Source organism: Solanum stenotomum, chromosome 10, assembly GCF_019186545.1.
Source record: "Solanum stenotomum isolate F172 chromosome 10, ASM1918654v1, whole genome shotgun sequence".
In the NCBI taxonomy this organism is placed as follows: domain Eukaryota; kingdom Viridiplantae; phylum Streptophyta; class Magnoliopsida; order Solanales; family Solanaceae; genus Solanum; species Solanum stenotomum.
Genome location: NC_064291.1, coordinates 37,425,392 through 37,442,767, shown reverse-complemented (window position 1 = coordinate 37,442,767; position 17,376 = coordinate 37,425,392). Strand labels below are relative to the sequence as shown.

At 33.1% G+C, this 17,376-nt stretch overlaps 4 protein-coding genes across 4 annotated transcripts in view; 1 reads left to right on the top strand and 3 right to left on the bottom strand.

The window, feature by feature from the left end:
* LOC125841175 (uncharacterized) overlaps window positions 1–17,376 on the top strand; it is a 122,493-nt gene that overhangs the window by 37,021 nt on the left and 68,096 nt on the right. The window lies entirely within an intron of this gene.
* Window positions 4,544–6,857, bottom strand: LOC125841164 (vacuolar-processing enzyme-like). The gene is made up of 9 exons (XM_049520229.1): window positions 6,693–6,857; window positions 6,427–6,591; window positions 6,187–6,343; window positions 5,998–6,080; window positions 5,675–5,895; window positions 5,392–5,440; window positions 5,080–5,277; window positions 4,772–4,978; window positions 4,544–4,684 (listed from the first exon to the last, which is right to left on the bottom strand). The coding sequence occupies exons 1-9, from the start codon at window positions 6,855–6,857 to the stop codon at window positions 4,547–4,549; spliced, it is 1,383 nt and encodes a 460-aa protein (XP_049376186.1). The 3' UTR covers window positions 4,544–4,546.
* LOC125842949 (uncharacterized) lies at window positions 12,294–13,382 on the bottom strand. The gene is made up of 4 exons (XM_049522222.1): window positions 13,161–13,382; window positions 12,956–13,079; window positions 12,477–12,859; window positions 12,294–12,356 (listed from the first exon to the last, which is right to left on the bottom strand). Exons 1-4 carry the CDS (start codon window positions 13,380–13,382, stop codon window positions 12,294–12,296), a joined length of 792 nt encoding a protein of 263 aa, XP_049378179.1.
* On the bottom strand, window positions 13,515–15,971 carry LOC125842948 (uncharacterized). The gene is made up of 4 exons (XM_049522221.1): window positions 15,326–15,971; window positions 15,034–15,215; window positions 14,192–14,965; window positions 13,515–14,087 (listed from the first exon to the last, which is right to left on the bottom strand). The coding sequence occupies exons 1-4, from the start codon at window positions 15,969–15,971 to the stop codon at window positions 13,515–13,517; spliced, it is 2,175 nt and encodes a 724-aa protein (XP_049378178.1).

The following is a 17,376-nucleotide window of genomic DNA, read 5'->3' as shown; positions in this document are numbered from 1 at the left end:
GAATCTTAATGCAAAACATATAGCAACTCAATAATTAGAAATAGAATTTCAAAAGAAACAGGAACTCAAGAACTCAAAGTCAACTCATCTCAAGAATACTCAATATAGGGATAAAATCCTAGATTACTCTTTTACTAATTTGACAGTAGATGTAGGGCGTGAAAACGAACTAGTCCAACTCTTTGATAGCCTTACATACCTGGAAGAACAAGATTCTTGGATAATCTTGAAAAAGAACTTGATTGGAAGCCTTGAAACCCTTACTTGAAGGAGAACAATCAAGAAAACATTTCTTGAGATTTTGGAATTAGTTTCTTGAAATCTCTATAGCCAAGAATTATGATTTTCATTAGCGATGCATAATTGTATGGAGGAATTTGAGTTGGAAAGAATGGAATTCTTGGAGAAAGACTTACTGTCACGCCCCGAGCCTACACCTTGGAAATGACCGACACTCGAAAACCATTTATGTCCCCAAGCGAACTCTTGGCCTGGCTCAATACTCAGCGAAAGACTTATTCAACAATAACAAGACTTTAAAAGTAAACTTTACTCAACTATCTAAAAAGATAAACTCATAATATTTTAGAAATAAAACATTTACTGGCCAAAAGAGGCAACTCAAGTCTAGAACATTAAACAATGGAAATAAAAAAGACTCATGAACTACTACTGTCTATCTATCTATGAAGCATCTACTACTATGAGGGATGTCGGGACAAGACCCCCGACCATCCTAACAAAACTGAAATAGATGAAAATAAATGAGGGATCCTCTGAAAGCAAGGAGATTCACCAAACAACTCTGGAACTGCAATGGGTATCAACGAATTGCATGTTGATGACCCTGATCTCCTAAATCTGCATCATGAAACGATGCAGGCCAAGTGACATCAGTACATGGAATGTACGAGCATGTAAGGGGAATATTGAACACAACATAACATCTTGAACTTGGAAAGAAGGAAACATACTCACCTCAACTCAAAGCAGTATAAAAACAAGATGCAGTTTATATAAAGCATTTTAAAACAATAGATAACAACTCAATGTATTCAAATATACAATAATAACTCAGTTCCTATGTAAAAATATAATATAACTCTATTTGGGAGATTCTTTAACCGACAACTATCACTATGAGGTATATCATGATACAATGTCTCATCCACGCTGCCAGAACTGTCATATACCTTGTCAGGGTGCAAAACTGCTCAACTAAGTGGATCCATTAATCTATGCTTAATAATCAATAAGGAATCATCTAAAAAGTATGACCCTTTCTACCCACGTTGGCTACATGATTTATGAGGACTTTGAGTTTTTTGAACTCGTCCCCATATCAGTGCTCAATACTACTCCCAAAATATAACTTAGCCCATATGTTTAAAAATATGTCCTCATCCTCAACTTTGAGATTATTACTCAAAAGATTTCTCTTAAAAGAGATAGTACTCAAAACTCCTCATGAACTCCTTTGGAAATCGGTGATTCCTCTCATTTTAAATGTAAAAACATTTACTCTTGAGAATACTTAGTTCCCATATATTTATTTTTAAAAATGAAACTAAACTCTCCTTATCCTCTAACTCAAGTACTCAAGTCTTAAAACAAATTTTAAAAGATTGTAAAAAACTTCTCAAAATGACTCGAAAGAACTCTCACGACTTTACCTTTAACTCTACTTGGAATTCGAATTATGAATTCAAGAGTTATGATTCATGTTATGAATGATCTCTCGATGTTTAACGGAGATTTTAAGTGTGGATATCAAGTAGAAAACATAGGTACGATTCGAGAAAACTCACACGAAAAGAAGGTCGGAAGGGTAAGGGACATAGCGACCCTTGTTGTAACACCCTGTATGCTAGAACTACCAAAATGTAGATTTCAGAAGTTGCAGGTGCCACCGACGGGCACCACCCATACACCGTACAGTGACCCACGGTCTGTGGTTCACCATCTGCAACCCCTCCCCACAAAGCCCAGGAATTTTGACCAAGTCTGGACCTACGCTGGGACCGTCAGTCCATGGTTTATGGTCCAGGCCGTAGTTCAGACCCCCAATTTTCAAGTCTCAGAACCCCGTCGATGATTGACCAGCACGAACCGTCGTTCCATCCACGGTCCGTCGGTGACCCCGACAGCTTTTAAGTCAAGGATCTTTTGGTCTTTTCCTTATGCGTTGGATCCCTAATCTACCTCGTTTAACCCCTAAACTATGTTGTTTTTGTCAATTTTAGCCTAGAAACTAAATTAGAACCTACCCTAATCAATTATTCACCAAAAATTCATCAAACTTAGAGCAAAACAGAGGAGAAGGTCGACCAAGCCCTAAGTTCAAGAATGCAGCGAGTTCTCATCAGTTCCAGCCCCGAAATCAAAAGATTTTCTTGTGGAATTCGTCACCAGGTGTGTGGGATTTCACTAGTGGGTTCCTTTCACCTATTAGGTCCCTAAAATTCAGTCAAATTCTTGATTCCCTTCATATCTAGAAATTCAGTAGATTATTATGAATTAGTTACTTTAATGTTCCTAATCAGATTATCATGATTTTAGTATTGTTTTGCGTAGATTCTTTCACAAATTCAGAACCCTAGCTATGTAGTTCTTTTAGTTCATGAATTACACATGCTAGGTCAGTTATTTCAAATATACATGCCTCAGATTTGAATGTTTCATTATCAGTACATTAATGTTGCATTTTTAGTTAGCATGTTAGTATTTTGAGTTATCCAGTATTGCAGAGATTCAATCATAAATTGTTAATTACATAATCAATTGGGAGTTGCTTAATACCGAGTGGACTATGGTCAGTCACCCTCAAGTCCCAAAACTACGTGCCCCGTAGATTGTAAGTCCCATCTGTGGGCATCAATTTGGTGATCACGCCAGTCATGCCTCTATACCTCTGGCAGGGTATATTGGGTCCTCTCGATGGGGTGTATACATCGGACTCCACATTTAGCTCATGTGGTTTTATGTCGATTATTAGTAGCTCTCTTATAGTTAGATTCTATTGCATTGACTATGTATCAGTCACAGTTCAGTATTCAGTCTCAACATGTTATAAACTTAGTCATTGCATTCAGTTATTTCATGTTCAACATTCTCAGTATAGTATCATGCTTATCTCTTATCATTGCTCAAATATATGCTTTGGTTCAGTTATGTTTATTGTTCAACCTTATTTTATCCTGCATGCTCAGTACCTTTCAAGTACTGATGCATACTCTACGCTACATCTTCTCATGATGTAGGTTCAGGTCCTCAGCTTTCAGATCACGCATAGATCAATTTCCGATCTTCAGCTCAGCAGCATCAGTGGTGAGTCCTCATTCTCCGAAGACGACAAACATGTTTCTTTTCTATATTTTAGTCTTTAGTTTCAGTTTTTGCTAGATTTAGTTAGGGCATGTCCCAGCACTTCTAGTCAGTTAGAGGCTTATTTCAGACACAATTAGATTCAGTTTTAGTATTTGAGTTTATTTCAGTATCTTAAACTCTTCTTTTATATATATATTATTTATTTTTATTTTATTTTTTTCAGATAGTCTATGGGTATTCCCCATCATTTCAGTTTACATAATGATTTAGCTTCTGCATAGTATTTTCTTACTTCAATTTATTTAGTATACTTATGATATGCTAACAGGGTTAGCTTGGGGTCACTCGTGATCCTATGTCCTGTGTCCGCGTCCTGGGGATAGCTTCAGGGCGTGACACTGGCGCACTGAGTGGCGCAGGGAGCCAGACCCTAATCTACAAAACACTAGTTGGGGCGCACTGAGTAGCGCTCTGCCTAGAAAACCGATGATTTTTCTTGTTCAAACTCATGCGCTAACTCATCTAGAATCAAACGATTCCCCTCACACTCTTATGGATTCATAGACCCAACGTAATAACAACGAAATAAACTCTAAATTACTCAAGAACAATACTCAAACACAAGATCCTCATTGCAAGAACTCAACAAAACCTCACTCCCCACTCTCCATCACATCCCACCTTCATGTTATTTTCTAGAGAATTAAAGAATGCGTTTTGATGGAACTTTGAACTCTTCAACTAATTTAGAATTGTTTAAGTTATATGACATTGCCAGTTTGTTATATCTTTACTGGAGAAGTCAAGAGTTATACTATTATATCGGTGAGTTTATACCGTAGTGAACTTGAATCTCCTTTAAGAGAGCGAGATATCCACACCTCAGTCTGATATTTATTTATTCATTTCGTTCATTTTATTTTCAACCGTAATTTAAGGCATATTCACCAACACATTATTTTATACCTTTTTATTTCTCTTTCTCTTCATGATAATTACATGACATTATAAGAAATGTGAAAATGACAATATATTCATAAATAAATATCTCCATGACAATTTCATACTTTACTACATGGTAAGGGGACAAGATGTCCTTGTCAACATGAACCATACATATTATTCTCATTGTTGCAATTCATGAAAGTGCAATTATTCAACCACAACACAAATAGGCTAAACATTACATTAACTTTGAGCCAAGAATATCCTCTTCTAATCAAGAGGAACATGCTTGTGCTGTTGCAGAAGCCATTTGTTCACTCTCAATTCCAGCATTGCAAATATTCGCGATACCACGTATATGTTTCTTTCCGTACGAGCTTAATTTTCCACAATGTACCTCAAATGTTTCGATCTACACATGAAAAATAAGTCGTTAAACTCAAAAAAACAAAAAAAAAAAACATGAAAAATACCACCAAATAATTAGGTTGGTACTTACATAGGATTTTAAGCAATCCCAATTGTCAACAAGAGGTTGTCCAGTAGGTCGAACGTGCTGCAGTACTTCCCTACCTTTTTCAACTCCAAACAGAAGATCACCAATATGTTTTACACTATTGTCCACTTTACTTCTCTCTACTATGGTTTTAATAAGTTTGACACGAGTTTCAAAATGCTCATCAGAGCCTTCAGGAGCATCTTGATACTGCCAAGATTACGAATAAATTAGAACGTCTTTTAATTTTCTCTATGTTATAATACGTGAAATCAAATTTAATCAGATGAAGTAGGAAAACTTCAAATTACTTTTGATGTCAAGTAGAAAATTTCAACGTCACGTTGGTCCACATTTTGTGACGATGATTCAGAATTCATGGAAACGTGACTATGGTTTACAGAAGCAGCGCCCATATACTGGAAAAGTACATCGACACTTAACACTGTATCACCATATTGCATGACATGTGAACCATATGTTAGATTGGCCGCTGTTCTGTTTGCAACCTGAGCAGCATCGTACACAATGAAATTATAAGAAAGCATAAATATGGAGTATAGGATCTGAACAAAATTTTTAAAATATATATACAATCGAGAGTATGTAGTACAAGATCTTACCGTATTATACTGGTCGTTCAAAGTTTCAGTTTGGCGATCTTCAGCTTCACTGTTTACAAGTGCGAACATCAATAAATTTGACGCAATTAACAAAGATGTGTTATTATAGGAGAAGTATCGATAAATAACTTTTTTTTAGTATAGTTCATTTTGATCCAAAATTAAAAAAATGGCATCTTTAGGACAAGAAAAGTTATGAATTAGGCATTTTGAGGTGAAAGGAGGCAAGCAATTAATGAAGGGACCGACTACAAGAAAAGCAAAGCTTTGTAGACGCGATTACCTGTCTTCCATCCAAGCAACACTATATAAGTCTCCCAAGCACACACCTTTAAACTCAGGAGGGGGGCACTCTACCAAGCAAGGACCACCTGCACCCATTTGACAATATGTTCCCCAACTACTTTCATTGGGATTTGATGCAGTCGTTACATAAATATTTAAACCTTCAGGAAGAAGACCATCAAACATGCTTCCAGACTCACAAGCTTCTAAGTAAAATACCTAAAACATATAAGAAAAAACATGGATCATCCAGCATAATATTAGACCGAAGGAATTAAGCAAATGACTTTAGATCGAATGAAATAAGGAAGTTAATTGTACCAGTTTACTATATGTCCCAGAAGCATGCTTCTTTTTCAACACGTTAATCAAGTCATTCGCGTAGACAAGTCCAGTTGGCATTGCTGTTCATTTAAAAACCATGAAATAGCCATAAGTAATTTTTTATATAGAACTTATATATATATATATGCGATGATCTGAATTGCTATCGATACAATAAGCACTTACAAATAATTCCAGGGCCACCATGATCAGTATAGTAGATGAAAATATGGTCATTTGGACCACTATTCAAAACTTTACCACTTCCTCCAGTGATACCACTTTTGTTTGCAAGAATAACATTGAAAAAGTTTTCAGCATTAACATCTTCACCTACATAATCCTGCCTCAACAAACATAACAAAAAAATTATCCCCGATATATAATCTCGAAAATATTTTCAAGCCAACAAGAAAAAGAACAAACCTTAGGAACACCTTCATAAACGTCTTGGCCATGTGGATTATTGATGATGACTCCAGGTCTAGGATTCATAGTGTTGTTAGCAATATCATCATACATGAATACAATAATGTTTTCGTCTTTAAGACCACCTTTCTTGAGTATTTGATAAGCGTGACATACATCAGCCTGAAATTAATCAATAAAATCACCAAACAAATTACATATCGCGAAAATTAGCCACGTACATTATTTAAAGAAAAAATGTAGTTTAATTGATATATGAGAACCTGGTGTCTATAATTAAACCATCCATTAGAGCCAGCAACTAGGACAGCCCATTTGGTCCCTACAGTTTCTTCAGTTAAGAATTTAGAGACACTACGACCTTCAATGTTGGCCCAAATTGAGAGCACAACAACAAGTGCAACAAATACATTGTACTTAAATATCATTGTATTGTGTTTTATGGTTAATTAACAAACAAATTGGATTGGATTATTGTGTTGTATGAATCATATAGATGTATGATAAATTTATAGGACTTCAAACTCTAACATAAGAGAATGACGTAGAATTCAAAGGTAACAATCATAAGAACTCACGAAATGTGTCAAGATATACTTATTGATTTACAAGAAATAATTAATTTATCGTCATGACTTATGAAAGTTTTGTCATGTCATTACATTGTTATTGTACGTTCTTTTAGTCCATTAGAGTGGACCGGTATAAATCAAATATCAGGGAGATTATGGATTAAATAATACTCCATTTGTTTCAATATATGTAACACTGTTTGACTTGACACAATCTATATATATATATATATATATATATAAAGGAGGAACATAAAGAAGGTGATGTGGCACTTCTCTATGGCCTCCATTCATATTTTTCCCTTTTCTCCTTTTTTTGGGCATTTTTCTTTATTTCATTATTTATTTTATTTTCAATATCTCATAAAGACTTTATACTCAATTCCTCAACTTTTCACCTCCACTATAATGTCTTCTTTATTAGATATAATGTGCATATATTCATAACTCTCATAATTTTCAACTTTTCATATTCATAACTTTCTCCACTATAAGATATCTTCTTTATTAGATACAATATGCATATAGTCATAACTCTCATAATTTCCAACTTTTCATATTCATAACCCTTAAATATTAAATATGAAAGTTAAGATACCTTATGGTATTCCTCCATTATTTTCTATATAAATTCATATTTTTGTTTCATTCTACCCAAAGTTACCCTTCATTTTCACTATAGTATAATATTTATGCTTTTATTTGGCTTGAAAAAGAAGAAGAAAGCTTTTGAATAGTGATAGGCTTGTGAAGTGATATTGACAATAGCTTAGATACTTATGCATTGACGATTTTCTTTTACTTCTATTTTTTAATGATATGTTTATTGTACTATTTATTTTTTCTCTATTTTTTCTTATGTATCTCTGTGATGCCTCTTAAATTTAATTTTTATATGAAGAAAGCTTTTGAATAGTGATAGATTTGTGAAGTAAATATCAACAAGAGTGATGCCTCTTTGTTTTTGTTTGACTTGAAAAAAAAAAAGCTCTTCAATATTGATAGATTTGTGAAGTGGATATGACAAGATTTTAGACAATTATGTATTGATTTTATTTTTCCTTCTATTTTTAATTAATGATTAAAGTCGCATTGATATGTGTATTGTATTATTTCTTTCTTTCTTTCTTGCGAATCTTTATGATGCTTTTTATGTTTAATTTTTATAGGAACTTCTTATTGTTGTAAGTCTATAATTTCTTTTAGTTCAAATAATTAGTATTATAAAATACTAGAGTAGATCCTAATGAGATATCACTTCCTCACAAATTTATCTTAATTATGTTTGAAATTATGCTATAAATACAAATCAAGTTTAAAATTTATAAATCTTTTCTCTTGGTTCAAATTAGTAACTTAATTATGTTAAAATTCTGATACTAATCCAATTTTAAAATTTATAATTAATTGCTTAAAAGAAATAAAATTTAATCAAGTAATTTTTTATTTGTTGTTTATTACGTAAGTTCTTAAAGCTATCGATAAATATGCCTGCATAAAAAGTTTAAAAGATAAATATAAATAACATGAGATGATGCGGTAATTCTAAAAAAGTTTATATACACAAAGAAGAAACATTTATATTATTTGAAATAATTGAGACACAATCATTGTTATTGATATTATAAAGAAAGGGTATAACTTACGTTTTAATCATAAAGTCAAGTTGTATTGTTTATTGTTTTTCTACAAAATTCAATTCATTAAACATGATTACATTTCATATTTGGTTAGAGGAGGGAGGAAAAGATCGAAATGAATAAAGTTAAATTTAACAACACAAATGAATAACATAAAGTATTAACTAAGTATAAGTTTGTTTTATACTGGAGGATTATAAATTAGTACTAGATTTATCTCTAAAATTCAAAAATAAGAAGATGATGTATGTATATTTAGTCAAATATATATTGTATCTGGATAAATAGCCTAAATATAGAATAAATATGAGAAGAGAGCATTTTGGGTCACCATTGTTTGAGTTCATTTTGGCTTACATGCTCATTATGTTTTGAAATTATAATAACAATTAGTTGACTGACTTTCTAAGAAAAAGAACGTTAATTACATTTTTTCACGTTATAAAAATCATTATTCTTCGTTAAAGTTAATTGGTACGTAGAAATTTCAAAAACGTTACTCCCTATTTAATTGTAACCATTACTTATTTACATTAAAAGTATATTAATTATATTTAAAAACCCCAATATATATAATCTGTTCTTTAAAAGTATATTTATTTATTTCTTCTTCTATTGTTTTTTTTACTTTGAAAAATAGTGTATTTATGTTATTTATTTTAAAATCATTATAAATTATAAGAGGTTCTTTTACTTCTAAAGAAGATGATTACATGTAAAAAAAATAATGATTTTTTCCTATGGTACCAAATTATACATCTATACATTTATAGGAATGTATAATATAATTATTTTATATTCTTTTTTATGTAAGAAAGAAACTCTTAAAAATTATTTAAAATTTCAACTAAAATTATTAAATATACATAAAAATACATTTTTTATATGTATAATATCTCTTCTATTCATATAATATTTAGTAAATTATTTGTGTTTTTAATGACCACGCGAAGCGCGGATGAATTCACTAGTTTAAAGTATAAAAGAAGACTTTTGAAATTTGTGATCTGAAAATACTCTTTGACCATTTGTATAAATTATTATTTCATTAGGGGTAAAATGAGAATTTTAAAGTTAAATTATCCAATTGTAGAAATGTTATATTCTTTTTTTGGGATGAACTAAAAGGAAAAATGTCTCACATAAATTGGGACAAAGAAAATATAATTTTAAGGAAAAACTACATAACTAAGCAAACATAACTATTACTTTAATATATACATAACCTAGAGATAGAGATACTTTCAAAAATGGGGAAATTACGCGGATAAGCAAATATATACTAGTTAATTAGCTAACATAGTTATAGTTTGAATTAATTACCACTTGCAACCTCTTTTTAGCTATAACTATGTGCTCCTCTCTCATCTCTTCCTCTTTCTCGCCTCTCTCATCTCTTATACATATACAAATTATACATATACATATAAAATTATATGACAAATATACAAATACAATTCGCCTCTCTCCACTTTTTTCCCTCTCTCACTCGCCTCACTCCTCCCTCTCTCAATCTCGCTCATAAGATATATAAATACATATGTATATCAGTTAAATATATACAATTATCTGACAAATATTCATATACAATTCGACATATATACAAATACAATTCACCTCTCTCCATTCTCTGCCCTCTTTCGCTAGTCTCTCTCCTCCCTCTCTCTCTCTCTCTCGCTCGCCTCTCTCATCCCTCTAACATGTAGCTAGAAATCGTAATTAGCAAACTATAGCTATGAAGCCTAATTAAGTTATTTTTAGTGGCTATTTGCGAAATTTCATCTTCAAAATATTATATCCAACATAGGTATACTTAGGGATTTATAACAAATCTCTCTTCTCTTGCTTGCCACTCTCCTCCCTCTCCTCTCTCTCCCTCTCTTGCTTTTCTCTCTCCTCTCATGTTCCCTTCGCGTCTTCTCTACAATTTATTGTGTGAATCCTTCTTCTTCTCTCTCTATATTTTATATAAATATGAAACTCCACTGAAGTTTTACCTGAATTATTTTTATCTACACCTATCGATATTTTCTATTTTGGGTTCTTGATTTGTTGTTCAATGTTTGGATCTTAATCATCTTCTTCTTAGGTTGATACTGCCAATTGTATCTATGTACCAACAAAAAATTGTAATTGTGCATCAGAAAAAAGTGATACGCCTATTATCAAATTTTATCTTCTTCAATTGATATAAACAATTGTATTTATGAATCATAAAAAATTGTATATGAGTATCCAAAAAAATTGATACAACTATTATCATATTATATTTGTGTATCAGGAAAAAAAAAAGTTAATACAACTATTATCAGAAAGAGTTATATTTGTGTATTTGTTTTAGGAGTCATATAATACATAAATATGTCCTTTAACATAACCTTAATTCATATTTATGCCTTTCAACGTAACTTTGGGTGTGCATAAGTAAGCACTTACACTTGTATAAAGTTACACAAATAGACACACGTCCTATGTGGCATCCTACATGGAATTTTTCATCATATGTGGTGTCCTATGCATGCGTAATATGACATGTAAGACTCATATGTCAACTTGTTCAACTATACACAAATAAAAGAGTCTACTTGTGCAAATCCAAAGCTGGAAGGTATAAATATAAAAGGTAGAATGGTCTGGGAGACCCTTGTACTTGTCTCATTTTGTCACCTGAGCCCTTCTAATCTAGACTTTGCCAACTGAACCTTCGAACCCACTGAAATCCAACATTTTAAACCCTTTTTTTGACCTGTCATCCCATGTGGCAAAAGTAGTTCAAGTGCGTGAATTACACCCACTTTAGGAGCGTGAGATGCTTTTAAAAAGCCAATAACTGTCATTTTTTGCCATCTTCCTCAAATTCTCCTAATTTCTTCTTCAAATATCCAAAATTTCTTCTCTTTATCACTCGTTTATCTCTCTCCAAAATTCTTCACTCCAAATTTCTTCTTCTTCTCCACAATTGATTAGGCCCTTTTTGTCTATATTTTATTTTTCTCGCCTTTTTCTTACTCGTTAATTTTTTTGTTCTTCACAATGACTGTTTGTTTTTGCTATTGTGGGCTTCATGCTGAACTTAAGATGTCAAGAACATCAACAAATTCAGGAAGAATGTTTTGGGGCTGTCAAAAATACACAAATGGTAATGGATGTGGGTTTTTTTGATAGGCTGATATAGCTGATCCTACCTACCAAGAACAATACTACATGAAGAATCAATCAACAAATGTTGATCATGGAAGGCATGGAAGGCAGGGAAAGCATGAAAGACAGGGGAGATCGAGCATTAGTATTGATATCAGTGTTGTCGTGATTGTTGTCATTTGATTTCTATCTTTTGTATTTAAGATGTATTGATGATTTGTTCATTTGAGTACTATAATAATGTAATATAATGTATGAAAATATCCAGATTAAGACTTATAATTATCATAGCAAATTCATAAGCAAAAATAACTTATTTGTCATAACAAGCTAACACAACAGTTGAAAATTAAGTTAATAGTGAAAAGTATCATAGACAATGTCATTGAGAATTTAGCTAGGCAAAACATGAGTCTTTTACTATGAAATATTATGTGTCTTGAGTGCTTGGTGTGGACTGAGTGGCTCACTTGTAACTTTATTCTTGTAGCTGCCTTTGAGTAACTGCAGCTTAACCCTTCCACCTTAGTCCATTGGGTTTGTAACCAAGATCGATATTGGTAGGCACTGAACCCTTCAATTGTACACAATGTAACACTCTATCAGTAGTTTCAGATTGTTAAAAGGCAATAATGATATTAGTTAGAGAGATTCTATAGAATCAAACTAAAGGTTCTTAAATGATAATACTTACCCTCTCAATCACACTACCATTTGCTCCAAATAGCACACCAAAACCAGCTGTTCTTGACTTCTCTGTTATTGGCCTCTTATATCCGGGATTTGCACCACCTCTTTTAACTTTGCTACTCTTCTTTGAGCCACTAGCACTAGTAGTTGACTGTTGAGTACTAAATTGGCTTGTTGGTTGAGCAACATTTGCAAAATTTACAGAAATATTTGCAGCACATCCACCAGTAGTTGTTGCAGCAGTAGTTGCACCTCCAGAAGCTGTTGAAGTAGTGGCTGGTCTTTTAGTAGTTGCACCACCACTTCCACCAGCAGTTACACCTATAGAAGTTGTTGAAGTAGTTGCACCACCATTTCCACCAGTAGTTGTTGCAGCAGTAGTTGCACCTCCAGAAGCTGCTGAAGTAGTGGCTGGTCTTTTAGTAGTTGCACCACCACTTCCACCAGCAGTTACACCTGTAGAAGCTGCTGAAGTAGTTGCACCACCACTTTCACTAGTAGCACCACCAGTAGCCCCACCAATTACACCTGTAGAAGCTGTTGAAGTAGTTGCACCACCATTTCCACCTGTAGCAGTTCTTGCAGTTCCAGTAGTATAGCCATTTTTCTACATACAAAATTTTTCCAAACTGAATTAAGAAGTATTGATAAAAATAAATTTCATTAACAAAGTTGAAGAAGTTAAAGCAAAACTTATAGCAATTGGACATCCTTTCTTGTTATGTCCAAAATTCCTGCACAAAGAGCATTTCATTTTTCTCCCCTTCCTTGTAGCCTTTCCAAACTTCTTCTTACTAGGCTCATCACTATCTTTAGACCTTTTTTTCCTTGTTCTTCTTGGCATAGGAGTGATTTCAGGTGGCTCAATGGATGGTCTTGTGCTCTTGGGCCATATCTTTATGTTTGTCATAGGTTGAATGAACCTACTGTAGGCCTTCAAATATGTTTCCTTCTTGTACCAGTGATCAACAAATGACTCAACATCTAGATCTTTGTAATGCATTGCAGTAATTGCATGTGCACAAGGAATCCCTTTCAGTTGTCATGACCTACAACTACACACTTTCTTTTTTAGATTAACAACATGTTTATATGGTGGATGTTGAATCTCATAGCCATTATCTCCATTAAATTTAACCTCATATATGGCTGCATGTTCAGCATTGTCAGTAAGAATTTGCATAGCCATAGGTGACACATCAGTTATCCATTTTTCAGAAAACTCCCTCATTTGAGTCATTCTTTCCATGACTTTGACTGTAATTTCCTCTAACATTGTGATGATTGATTTGAATCTAGCTGTCAAGATCCAACTATTAAATGTTTCACACATATTATTCTCAACTATGTCACACTTGCTATGGTCCTTGAATAATACCCTACACCATGCATTTTTGATGTACTTTAACAAAGCTTTCACAATACCTTCTCCCAACAGACTCATTTCATCAAGTTTTAATTGTAAATGAACTTCAAATGGAGCCTTAGCAACCTGCCAAAACTTCTTCCTCCTTTCTTCACCACTCCATACCTTCTTCCAGTTGGCCCATATATGTCTAGCACACCATCTAATCTCAGCATTTGGTAATAAATCAACAAGTGCTAGGTTAAGACCCTATCAAAGAAAAAAGGCATGCCAAGGAAAAAAAATAAGAACATAAGTGTAACATAGAAATTGCTATAGCAAAGTAAAAAAAATACTACAAAGTGTTCTCATACCTTCTGCATATCAAACATAACTGTCAGTCCTTCACCTTCAGTTTGTGTCAGTTCCAAATCATGTTTAATGCACTTGATAAACCAAGACCATGTGTCCTTGGATTCTTTATTAACTACTGCCCATGCTACAGGGTACATTTGATTATTTCCATCCTTGGAAATGCAAGACAACAGTTCACCTCTACATACACCTTTCAAAAATGCACCATCAAAACCAATTATCCTTGTACACCCCTCCATCCAACCACTTTTTAATGTTCCAAGACAAATATAAATCCCTTGGAATACCTCTTTTCCAGGAATTGTATTCTTGGATGTCCTAACAACCACAGTAGTTTCTGAATTTGTAGACTTCAACTCCTCAGCATAGTCATACAATCTTGCAAATTCCTCTATGAAATCACCCATATGCTCATTCATGACTTTCATTTTTGCTCTTCTACAACTTGTTTTACTAACATACAATCCATAATCCTTTTGTACCAAGCCTTGAATCTGATGGAGTTTGATGCTAGGCTCACTCATGATTCTGTCTTTGTAAGTCTTACAAATCCAGTTTGGAGTACACAACTTGTTTCTTGTTCTTTTGAAACACTTATGGACAGAAAAATATGTCTTCACAATAAAATTTCCAGTATTACCCTCAATACTTCCAAGAATATGCCAAGGACAACCCTTCTTATTACACTTTGCCCTGATCCTCTCCTTTTTATTAGGTTTAAGTTTAATGTTCACACCCTTCTGAATAGAGTAAGTTTGTAGTGCTTCTCTAAACTGAACATTATTCACAAAAATCATATACAACTGAAATAAAAAAAAATGGCAGTTGGGTCAAAATAGACCTTTGTACTTGAATTCCTTGCTGGTGGATCTACAACCTCATCAGAATCAACAGGATCCCCTTCATCCTCACTAATATCACTGCCAGGATCTGAGCTATCAAAATACAGGTCATCCCCACCCAATTTTCCTTCATATATTTCCCTCTTATTCTTATAAATATCTTCAAAACCAACATCTATACCTACAGGACCAGAAGGTATCTCATCTATAGTTATTCTAGCAGCCTTCTCTTTATTAACTTGTTCTTGAATGTTAGACTTCCTAGCTTCAACAACTCAAAATCCAAGTCACTTAAGTCATCAATGTTCTCATCAACATCATAAAGTGACTCAGAATTAGATTGTTTAGCATCTACATCTACATCAGATTCATCAGATGTATGAAGGTGGTAGGAAGAAAAGTCATTACCTTGACCTTGACCTTCATCTTCATCTAAGTCCTCTAAAGAAACCTCAGGAGCAGCAGCCTCCTTATTCTTACCCTTGTCTACCCTAGGTTGTTGATCTTCTTTTATATTTGTATCATTTTTATCAAATGGTTGAGGGGAAGACACATCAGCCCTAACATTTATAACAGTAGGTGGTGGGGGCTTACCTTTTTTGGGAGTAAGCAATTGGGCAATTTGCACCTCAGTAGGATCCTCAACAATTAAAGGAGTACTAATTTGATGTACCACATACACATCAACAAAGTCCCCACCCTTTAAGTTGTTAATAAATCTCAACACATCAACATCACTTTTCAACATATAAAAACCATCTCTTTTGTTAATTTTGCACCCAAAGGTTTCAACTTGTTCAACTCCCAATTCTCTAGCTAATTTATGAAAAAACATAATATGAAGCTCATCTATATCGATTCTTATTTTTTCAAGATCAGAAATTCCATTAGCATACTTGAGTTCAGGATCTGATAAAAAACTGCCCCCATAATACATTTGAAGTATAATAATTGTTGATCTCATATTCTTACCATGCCTGCAAAGTCACAAGAATACAATCAGATGATTGACAAAAAACCCTAAATGACAAAAAAAAACCTAATTCACAAAAAGCCCTAATCGACAAAAAAAACCTAATTTAAAACTAATTCTTTATGGAACACAACAAAAACCTCTATAATAATCTGATATAATCCAATTGGACCACTAACAAGAAAGAAATCCAATGCAATTGATAAAAAAAATAAAAAATTCAGATACGAAAAAATCCTAGATTCAACAGATATTCATGACAAATGCCATTGAATGCATAATACTTCTACAAATTGTTATTAGACTTGTTATTAGGCATGTAAAAAATCAAAATCCTCCCTAAAATCACACCACGACCTCTGCAACAACTAAGCCCTAACAAGAACTCAAAACAACAAAATTCAAAATGAAACACCAAAAACACAACTGCAAAACAAAGAGAATGAAAATCAGTCAAGAAACTTAAAACTATGGAGTGAAACGCGAACTCAAACACTTCACAGAATCGAAAAAAATTGCAGTGAGCAACAATGTAAATCGGGATTAAGGGAGTAGAAGGGTCTAGTTGAAAAGGAGAAAGGAAAGATATGTTTGAAAGAAAATGATTAGCCAATTTTTAACATGTCATATCCTATGTGGCATTTTTAAATGACGTGGAAAGCTACGTGCGGCGTTTATAGTTCACGCACCACTGAGTAGTCAAAAAAAGGGTTTAAAATGTTGGATTTCAGTGGGTTCGAGGGTTCAGTTGGCAAAGTCTAGATTAGAAGGGCTCAGGTGACAAAATGAGACAAGTACAAGGGTCTCCCAGACCATTTTGCCAATATAAAATGAGCCAAAGTTAAATGACACATTTACGTATTATACCAAGTGTATTTGTCTATATATGTTTCAATTTCAAAGCTTATATGTGTATCTATGAGAGAGAGGAGAGAAGCGAGTGAGATTTGGGATAGAGAGAGGATATTGTGTATATGTGATTTGTGTATCTCAGTTTCAATTAAGATACAAGTTATATCTAATCGTCTCTCTCCTCTCTAAAATTATTGTTATGAATTACAATTATGTAAATTATAACTATTTTATTCTAATTATGATCCAAAACTATAGTTATTTATTAAAAAAAAAAAATCTAATTTTAAATGTTACAAATTACAAAATCAAAAGTAATTACTCACATAAAATGAAAATAATTTTAAACAACAAAAATTCACTTGCTCTCAATATTTACACCAAATTAAGTACATTAGTTTATTATTAGGGGGAAACTTACATAAATATACTATATTAAGAAAATATTTACCATCTATAGAAGTAACATTTTCTTTTCACTTGATCACTTTTAATACATTTATAATACAATTTTAAT